Raw genomic sequence first — 10,399 nt, 5'->3', positions numbered from 1 at the left:
AAATCTTTAAAAAATAAATAAATTTCTTTTTTTTTTTTTTGAAAGATTTTACTTTCTTATTTGACAGAGAGAGAGAATGAATGGGGGGAGGGGCAGAAGAAGAGGGAGAAGCAGACTCCCTGCTGAGCAGGGAGCCGAATGTGGGGCTCTATCCCAGGACCCTGGGATCATGACCTGAGCTGAAGGCAGATGCCCAACTGACTGAGCCACCCAGGCACCCTAAGACTTTAAATTTCAATAAAGAACTCCTACAACTCAATGGCCCCCCCAAAAAATCAGATTAAAAAATAAGTCTGAATAGACATTTCTCTGAAGAAGAGGTACAGATGACCAACAGACACATGAAAAGATGCTCAACATCACTGATGGTTAGGGAAATACAAATCAACACCACAGTGAGATACCACTTAACACCTGTCAGAATGACTGATCAAAAAGACAGTTACAAGTGTTAACGAGGTTATGGAGAAAAGAGAACCCTTGTGCACTGTTGGTGGGAATGCACATAGGCACAGCCACTATAGAAACACTGTGGAGGTTCCTCAAAAAATTAAAAATAGAACTATCATCTGATCCTGCAATTCAACTTCTGGGTATTTATGCAAAGAAAATGAAATCACTATCTTGAAAAGCTATCTATATCCCCATGTTCACTGCAGCATTATTTACAATAGCCAAGATATGAAAACAACTTAAGGCCATTGATGGATGAATGGATAAAGAAAATGTAATAACGTATATAGTTATAATTATCAATATAAATATATAGAATGGGATATTATTCAGTAATAAAAAAGGAAATTCTACCATTTGCAACAACATTGGTGGACCTTGAGAGCATTACACTAAGTGAAGTAAGTCAGATAGACAAATACTAGATGATCTCACTTATATGCAGAATCTTAAAAAAAAAAACAACCCACCTAAAACTAATGCATAGAACAGATTGGTGGTTGTCAAAGGATGGTAGGGAATGAAGGAGCGGGTGAAATGGGTGAAGTTGGTCAAAAGGTACAAATGTCCAGTTATAAATAATTCCTGGGATGTCATATACAGCACGGTGACTACAGTTAGTAATACTGCACCATGTTTTTGAAAGTTGCTAAGGGAGGGGCACCTCGTGGCTCAGTCAGTTAAGCGTCCAACTCGATTTTGGCTCAGGTCATGATCTCAGGGTCATGAGATCCAGCCCTGTGTTGGGCTCCCTGCTGGGTCCAGAGCCTGCTTAAAATTCTCCCTCTCCCCCTGCCCCTCCCCCCCTTAAAAAAAAGAAAAGTTGCTAAGGGAGTAGATCTTAAAAGTTCTAGTCATAAGAAAAAAAAATTGTAACTGTGAGGTGTTGGATGTTAACTTATTAGGGTAAACATTTCTATCATACATAGACCGACGGATACAGATTTGTAGTATTATGTTGTATACCTAAAATGAACACAATGTTATATGTCAAATACATTTCCATTTTTAAAAAAATTAAATTCCAGGGGTGCCTGGGTGGCTTAGTTGTTGAGCGTCTGCCTTCGGCTCAGGTCATGATCCCAGGGTCCTGGGATCGAGCCCCACATCAGGCTCCCTGCTCAGCGGGAAGCCTGCTTCTCCCTCTCGCACTCCCCCTGCTTGTGTCCTCTCTTTCACTGTCTCTCTCCCTGTCAAATAAATAAATAAAATCTTTAAAAAAAATTAAATTCCAATAACATCTGTGTATGTTTTGAAATGTTTTCTATTCAGTTTTAGGAATTAAGGCATGCACAGATTCTTCTCAAAAGCTAATGTAAAAAATATCACAAGCAACTTTGGAAACTATTTTTCTCGTGAAACAATAATATTGCAATAGATTATTATACCTTTTGTAAACAAATCACATTAATAAAACTGAAATAGGTTTTTTATCAAAATGAAAGCAGGAATGAGGGGCACACGGGTGATTCAGTCAGTTGAGCATCTGACTATTGGTTTCGGCTCAGGCCATGATCTCATAGTTGTGAGATCGAGTCCTGCCCTGGGCTCCATGCTCAGCGTATGGGCTACTTGAGATTCTTTCCTTTTCCCTCTGCCCCTCACCCCTGCTCACATGCTGGCGTTCTCTCTGTCTCTGTCTCTGTCTCTGTCTCTCTCTCAAATAAATAAATAAATAAATAATAAAATCTTTTTTAAAGTGTAATAATGAAATGTGAACCATGTAATATTTTGCATCTATGCACAGAAGATTGAAATTGGCTGACAGATCTCATCTTTTCTGGAGGGGAAAACTTGTCCAGAGCTTGGTTGCTTCCCAAGAGAGTGAGCACTGGTAAGCTCCCAGAGAGGGACCTCTGCAGAGCTGGGGTTCTGAAGTCTGGGCATGGGAGTCAGAATACACAGGTATTAAGATGTTTGAAAAGATTAATGATGGTCTGGATATGAAAACTTTTTTTTAAATATTTTATTTATTTATTTGTCAGAGAGAGAGAGAGCTCACAAGCAGGGGGAGTGGCAGGAAGAGGGAGAGGGAGAAGCAGGCTTCCTGCTGAGCAACGAGCCCGATGCGGGACTTGATTCCAGGACCCTGGGATCATGACCTGAGTTGAAGGCAGATGCTTAACTGACTGAACCACCCAGGCATCCCTGAAAATGTTTTTCGTTGCGAGTTCAGTAAGGTTTAGAAAGGCTATCTTCCCTAAACTCACTGGGATCCACTTTTCATTTCTGATGCCTTCAGTGAGTTAAAAAGAAAACTTCTAGAGAGCCATTTAAAAAAATCTTGTATAATGAATGAAACCACATCTTGCATATGTGCTGCATTACAGAAGGAGTAGCACTGTGTTGCTGACCAGGATCTAGTCTCTCTTAGCTCTGCAATGACCAGCATCCTGCTCCCTTGCTGATGCGTGCAGGACACTGTCTGAATTCCTTACTCAGTCTTCACATTTGTAGAGAGTTTGAATTTTCAAGCCCTGAACTCAACGTATAAGAAGCATGTGTAGATGTCTTTCTGTAATTAAATAATTTCAATACTTCTTTTCCAACTTGCTTTCTACCTAATTATAATTAGAATAATTAATCTAGTTAATTCCAGGTAAATTTAGTCCCTTCACGTTTCTTTTCAGTCAGTCCAGACCTCAACCACGTCAGTTCTTGAGCTCCTCTTTCTTGGGGTACAGGAAAACCTGACTGCTCTCAGGTTCCCCTGCCCTTTCTTCCCACCACCACCTCCAGGCATTTCTGCTCCATCCCATCAGCACACGGAACTCTTCTTGGGCTCCAGAGTTCCTGATTGGAAGCAGAGAATCTCTTCTGTTCTCAGACCCCCAAACCATCCTGGAGATTCTATTGTCCTGACCTTTATTTCTGTCCTTAGAGCCCATTGGGAGGTGAGCCCCTTAGACATCTCGCCAGCATTTCCCTCATTCTCTCCCAGCCTCTTCCTCTCCCTCCCCAGTTAGGGAGGGGCTCTGTAGTGTGTGTGTGTGTGGGGGGGTGATGTTGTGGGAGAAAAGTTAGCTATTTTGGGGATCATAGAGATTCTGAGATCTGTGCCCACTGCAGGTTTTGGCATTTTAGCACAACAGGGACAATTTTCCCTAGTGGAGTTACCTCAGTCAGGTAATTGAGTATGAGGGGGACTGCCCCCGCCATCAGTTGATTCTTAACAGTGTCACTCACAACCCTCATGTTCACGGTGAAGCATCATTAACCGTTGGTTCCTGTTCCCGAAAGGCTCAAGCAGAGGTGGAAGTGGTCTGGGGATGGGAACATGTGCAATTACATCAGTCCAGCTGACGGGGTCCAAACAAATCTTAAAACTCGTTTTGCCTAGAGCGCCTCGATGGTACAGTTGGTTAGGCAACCAGCTTTTGGTTTGGCTCCAGTCATGATCTTGGGGTACTGGGATCAAGCCCCGTGTCGGGCTCCACGCTCAGCCTGGAATCTGCTTGGGATTCTCTCTCCCTCTCCCTCTGCCCTCCCACTCATGCATGTGCTTTCACTCTTAAATAAATAAATCTTTAAAAACAAAACAAAAACCTAGTTTTGCTTATTTACAAATTAAATTGTTGGGTCCCTGAGCTTCCATATTCTATTTTCTTCCCGTTCAGATGTCCCAGTTTTGGCATTTTCGGGTTTTTTTCTCTTTAATCTTACCTTTCTCTCTCTCTTGGCTTTTGCACTAAAGCGACCTCAGACTTGTAGGCCAAGAAGGTAGAGCTCCCATCATAAGGGGCTGTCTTCAGAAGGGACTCTTGGGAAGAGGTTCATAGAGACAAAGGATTGAAACAAACTACTGACAATGCTTTCCTATCGGTTTGATCTTCTTTTCACAGTTTGGTATCAATTACTTTTTTTTTTCTCTTTAGGGCTCCAGTATTTTTGTAGGTTCCAATCTTGGGTCTGTGCTCTCTAGTGCCTAAATGGATGGAACATTTCTCACGACTCAGTCCCCTAACCTCCACCGCCAAAGCCAGGCAGCCACGTCCCTCATTCCCCAGGACTCAGAAGTTTTCATTTTCCTTTCCTATTTTCTCTGGATCTTGTTTCTTTGCTCTCTGTTTGCCAGGTCAGCTCCGAGTCCCATAAAACAATGCCGCTAAACTGGAAGGGCTTGGGGTTGGAAGAACAGACAAGTCCCCCCACAGCAAGTTCCATAAAAAATGTGCTGCGGGAAGCGTCGTTTCTGAAATTCAGCTGCTTCTGAAGTTGAAGGGAAGCACATCTTGGAAGAGAAATATGTGGCCAACTCTGTGGGCCTTTGGAGAACTTGAGACCCTCGGTCCTGTAACCTTGGAAGCAGGATTGGGATCTAGTAAAACTGAGGTCAAATGCTGGGGAACTTCTCCAGAGTCAGCAGGAGAAAAGAAACAACTTGCCAGCTCATAGATTTTAACCCTTAAACAGAACACTTAACCATATTAAGAGGATACTCTAAGCATAATCAAGCTAGAGCTAATCGGGGTTATTGCTGAAATCAGTGCTTCCCAAACTTTAATACGCACCCATCCCCTGGGGCTCATGGTACAAAGCAGATTCTGACATAGTAGGTCTGGGCAGTGGGGGGTAGGGCTGAGAATCCACATTGGTGATCTGGTCCTGGCTCAGGGATCACACTTTGGGCAGCAAGAGCTCAGGAGGCAGGCTGTAGAGAAAGAGGTGTCCTCAACTGAAGCTATGAGGAACTCCATACCCAAGCACTTGGAGCTAATAGTGAACTCCCCATTCTGCTCCTCTTCCCTAAGCCCGGTCTACCAGCTGCCCCTGTGGTCACCTTCACTGTCCTCTGATGTTTCCTTCCCTTCTGGAGCAGCTAATGCTTTTTCAGGTACAAGAAGGGGAAAGCAAGTCTGGCTCATTCAGGGAGACTGATCTGAAGGATCCTTGGCAGTTCACAGAATTGAAGAGCTGACCCACCAGTCTTGGGATAGATGGGAACCAAGGCAGTTCAGGGGCCTGAGCAGCACGAGCTCCAGGCCCTCTCCGGCACATCCCATAAGATGCCCGAATTCTGCCTGTCTCCTCAAGTTTCAAGTTTGGGTCAGGTGTTTTTACCTTCAAAGTTCTCAGCATATGCCAGTTAAATTTGTGTCTGCTATCCCTTTCTTTGTTCTTTATAAGACTACCCTCGATCATTTTTTTTTTTAAGATTTTATTTATTTGACAGAGAACGAGGCAGCAAGAGAGGGAACACAAGCAGGGGGAGTGGGAGAGGGAGAAACAGGCTTCCTGCTGAACAGGGAGCCCGATGTGGGGCTCGTTCCCAGAATGCTGAGATCATGACCTGAACTGAAGGCAGACCCTTAACGACTGAGCCACCCAGGTACCCCTATCCTCGATCATTTTAACTTGTATTGACATATATACAAATGGTGTCTGTGTGTGTCTGTATCTGTCTGTCCAGGGGCAAAGGAGATGTTAATGCTGCAATATGATTTCTCCCCAAATAAATTATCAAAAAATCCCCTGTATATCAAACTTAGGACTTTTAAAATACATGATCTTACATTGTTTGGATTACATATGTCTTGGATATATAACTAAAATGTTCTCTGTGAGCAAGAGCCATCTTTTATATATATAAAATGAACAAGGCTTTTTGTCTGGTTTAAAAAACACATTGTAAATTTTCAAAAGGCCCTTTGAGACATACTTTCTTTGTAATCATAGGGGTTATATCTCTGAAAACATCACAATAGAGGAATGTAAGATTGAGGTGATAAAACACCAAATAAGAGAATGGATTTTCCTCTTCTGTTTACTGTGTGATTTTGGTCGATCACTTTTTTTCTGAAGCTCCTGCAACTGAGAGTTAGCCAAGCTCCTTTCTCATAAGTTTGTTTTGATGATTAAATAAAATTTATGTAAAGTTTGTTTGAACTGCTTTAAAAAACTAACTTTCTATCATCATCACTGTTATGGAATCTGAGACTATGAGAACAATATGGAACTTGGGGGAAATATGAAAGCACTTAGTTATATTCACTAAAATATAACGATGGAGACAAAACAAGGAAAGACACATCAAGGATGTTTTATAAACCTTTAATGAGAAGTAATGAGTATGGTTCTATACATTTCCATTTCCCATCTTTTGTTCACTAACAGCTTTTCAGGATTTCACTTCTTCCAAGTTTTAAAGGAATCTTTGCACATTTGTTTTGCTTTGTTGAAGCTAATATGCCCACTATAAGACATTTGTTTCTTGAGTCTGGTTCTCTTGCCAGATGCTTAGAGCATTTTTTTTTAATTTTTTAATGATTGTAAGAGATTGCAGCTTCCCATCTCCTAGATTCCGTCCCTAGGTTCTGCTCTTTTCCCAGAGGCAGAATAACTTGGATGGTTAAAGTGGAAAAGGCTTTGGGTAATAATGTGCTGCTCTGCTCCCAGCTCTTCTCACACTCCCTCTTCAGTGCCCAGGGGGATCCACCCCTAATCATAGCCGTACTGGGGATACTCTGCTGCCAGGTGCTCCCCAGTTCTCTCACCTATACAACCACCTTAGCGCACTTCTAAGGTGTGTGTTCTTTCGTTATCCATGCCAAGAATTTAATTAAATTTTTTATTTAATTTTATTATTTTATTTTTATTTTTATTTTATTGCTGCCTGCCGGTTCATTTTCCTTTAGCCTCCTCTTTTTCCCCTCCTTTTCTGCCCTAAAGTAACATGCCCTTCTTCTCCCAAATAATCACAACAGGAATGTGCAGCCATTCCTGTGAGCTGCAACCGATGTTCTCAGATTGCTAACGTGACATCTAGACAGAAATTCACATTATGTGGATATATTAGGATATCATGTGGAGATAACTCAAGTGGTTGGAAAGAGATTCCTGTACTTTTTTTTTTTTTTTTGCATCCCCAAAGCCCAGGTACTCAATTTAAAAATCTTTAATAGGATTGAGTCCTGCTCTTTTTGGAGGAAAGGAACAGAATATGATGGAGAGAAACAGGAAATGAAAAAAAGTCAAGAATCTGAAGGGAAATAAATCAATGAAAAGGACTTTTAGCTTGTGGTCCTTTCTGCTGTTTTTGTCTAAAGAAACTGACCCTGATAGTACCAAACCTGGGGGGAATAAATACGGCAAACATTCTTTTTGGGGGAGATTGTGCCTTCCTTGGCAATCCCCATTTTATTGAGGATGTTGCTACTTAATTGTTCCAAGGAGTTGATTTTTTCACGGGAGATGGGCGTTCCCGTGCCTTCTGATGAACAGGATTCAAGTCCTGTTGATTCGTGGGACTTTTCCTGGCCACGATTTCATCTACATTCAGGAGCTGTAGAGCCACATCAGTTACCACTCGGAGTCCTTGGGCTTTGGCTACTAGGGTGTCCCACACCTCTTCCTTGGCCACGTTTATTATCCCCTCAGCCCCCACGCCTATCAGGAAGTTCCCGGCTTGGTGGGCGCAGCTCATCTCTGCCATGACCTCCGAGACCACTAAGCCTGCGTTCTCCGCCAGGGTTTCAGGAAGAGACTGAAGGGCCTGTGCAAATGCTAGGAAGGCCGGGCCATTAGGCCCTTCCAATTTGCTACCTTTTTCCGAGAGTATTTTTGCCAGAGCCATCTCTGTGGCCCCAGCTCCGGGGATCAGTCTGGGATCCTGACACAACTGGAAATAGGCATCAATGCCATGGTAGACAGCCTGCTCTGCACTCTTTAGCCCCTCAGCTGTGGCCCCCCTGAGGACCAAGCTGAGGGCGGGGGTGCCTGCACATTCCCATTCAAATATTACAACGGAGCCTTCCCCCAGCTCCTGCTGATATACCCTCTGGCACTTCCCTGGCTTCAGGGGAGGAAGCAGATAGGGCATCAAAGGTGTGCCCAGCACCTCACTCAAGTAAACTATGTCCGTCCGGGACCTAGCTTGAATCACCATGATGCCGTACTTATCAGCCTTCGTCAGTGTGTTCTCATCGATGTCCCCCCATACCACCGCCACATTAATACATGCAGTTTCCAGTTGGGCTACTTGCTTTTCTATCAACTGTTCATTTCTTTTCCTGAATTTACTTAGGTCATCAGGACTAGAGAGACGTGCGGTTGCAGGAGCGTTTGGCCTGGCAGGACCAAAGGCGCAGACAAAGAGAGCCACCCTGGCTCCCGTCAGCACCGCGGTCACCTGCCCGCAGGGGTTCGCACACAAGGCCAGCCCCGGGAGCAGGCACGAGTCCTCCAGCCTGCCCCCTCGCAGGGTGCACACCCCCACGCGCTCGCGGTGGAGGCTGCCGTCCAGCTCCTTGGTGGCCCAGCACGCGTGGGCCACCAGCTTGGTCAAGTAGTCCATCTGGGACGCGGTGTGGGTGTTCATCACCGAATAGAGGGCCCAAAAGGGATCTTCCAAAGGCCCCAGGGAGCGGATCGACAGGGAGGGCAGCAGGGCCAGGGTCTCGGCGGTCGCGGCGGCGTAGGCCTGGCGCAGCTGCGAGCGAGGCAAGCCGGCGCGCAGCAGGTGCTCGGCCTGCTGGAGCAGGGCTTCCGCCAGCAGCACCACGAAGGCCGCGCCGTCGCCGCTGCTCTCCGCCTGTGTGTGCGCTGCTTCGCGCAGGAGCCGCGCGGCGGGGTGCTCCAGCTTCAGGGCCCGGAGGATGGCCGCGGCGTAGCCGGTGAACACGTTGGTTCCTCGCGCGGTGACCAGCAGTTTCTGTCGGCCGTGGGGGCCGTAGCAAGGCCGGATGACTCTGGCCAAGGTCTGCGCCGCGGGCACGCTGCTGAGCAGGTGCCGCTCTTGCGCTCCTGGGCTCCTCGCGCGCCGCCTCGGCCCGGGCCCCAGGCACTCAGGCAGCTGCAGCGGCGCCGAGGTGGCTCTGCTGGCCATCACCTGCCGAGTGCGGGACCCCGGCGGGCCGGCTGCCCAGGCGCTCTAGCAGCCGGGGTGAGGGCTCCCGGGAAGCCGATCTTTGACACTTCTCAAGGGGTCAGTGGAAAAAGTAGCCGAGTGCCCGCGCCCCCTCCCCCGGCCCCCCCTGGGATCTGGAGAATTTGGCGCTCCAGGATCCGGTGCAGGGATGATCTGCTGAGAGCTCAGCCCTCAACCACTCCCCAGATTGATCTGTAAGGATCGGGGCTCGTGGGGCCTCTGAAGCTGGGAGCTGAAACAGACATGACCGTGATGACGTCACAGAGCGGCCCGTGGAACGGGGGGGGGGGCAGACAATGAGGTCACAGAAGGATGCCTAGAGTTTGGGAGGCCCTCTGTGCAGGCAGAAGTCAGGCCAGGTCATCCGGCAGAAGAGGGACACACGTATGCGCCGGGCCCCAGAGTTTCATTTAAACTTTGGAGACAAATTCCGGACGAAGCTGTGGCTCCTGTGATGTGTGTTGTAGTTTTTCAGTGGGAAGCAGGTTTGTTTTACTTTCTTGCAAAGGACTATGTACTACAAGCTAGGTCGTGTTATCTGCCTTTGTCTCTTTGGCCACCTATTCCGTTGGTGCTGTTCATCAGGTTCCTTACGGTGTTGTTGGTCTGTTTGTCTTTCGGGTTGCAGGTGTGTGATGCTTCTTCCAATGACAACGATGTCACTGAGCTGGCGAAGGCAGGTCAAGACAAGGGAGGGAAAGATGCTGACAGCCTACAGAAAAACTAACAGAAATGTTTGCAGCAGAGTGCAAGTGACTAGCCTCCCAGTGGTGGGGAAGGTAGAAAACCACAGGGAATGAATTTAGGCTCCCCAAGTCTTACCCTCAACCCCCAGAATTTCAGTTCCTTCCCTCCAGGAGCCCTTCTTCCCTCCTTCCCTCGGTCCCTCCTTTCCTCAAATAGAGCCTATGGAGGCAATGCTTGCTCCTTTTTTAGCTTAATAAATCTAGATTGAGCACCCACTATGTTCAATGGAATGAGGAATACAAAGGGACAGGAACATGGACACCAGGGAGGGGAAGAGATTTGCATCACATGAATGTAACTTCTGTAGGTGTTAGGCAGAGCACCAGCTGCAAG

General features: G+C 46.3%; 1 protein-coding gene across 1 annotated transcript; it reads right to left on the bottom strand.

The window, feature by feature from the left end:
• Positions 1–7,609: 7,609 nt before the first annotated feature.
• On the bottom strand, positions 7,610–9,277 carry CCT8L2 (chaperonin containing TCP1 subunit 8 like 2). Its single transcript, XM_026479200.3, has one exon. The coding sequence runs from the start codon at positions 9,275–9,277 to the stop codon at positions 7,610–7,612; it is 1,668 nt and encodes a 555-aa protein (XP_026334985.2).
• Between the last annotated feature and the right edge of the window lie 1,122 nt (positions 9,278–10,399).

Source organism: Ursus arctos, unplaced genomic scaffold (assembly GCF_023065955.2).
Source record: "Ursus arctos isolate Adak ecotype North America unplaced genomic scaffold, UrsArc2.0 scaffold_3, whole genome shotgun sequence".
Lineage (NCBI taxonomy): Eukaryota > Metazoa > Chordata > Mammalia > Carnivora > Ursidae > Ursus > Ursus arctos.
This window is presented reverse-complemented; position numbering and strand designations above follow the sequence as displayed.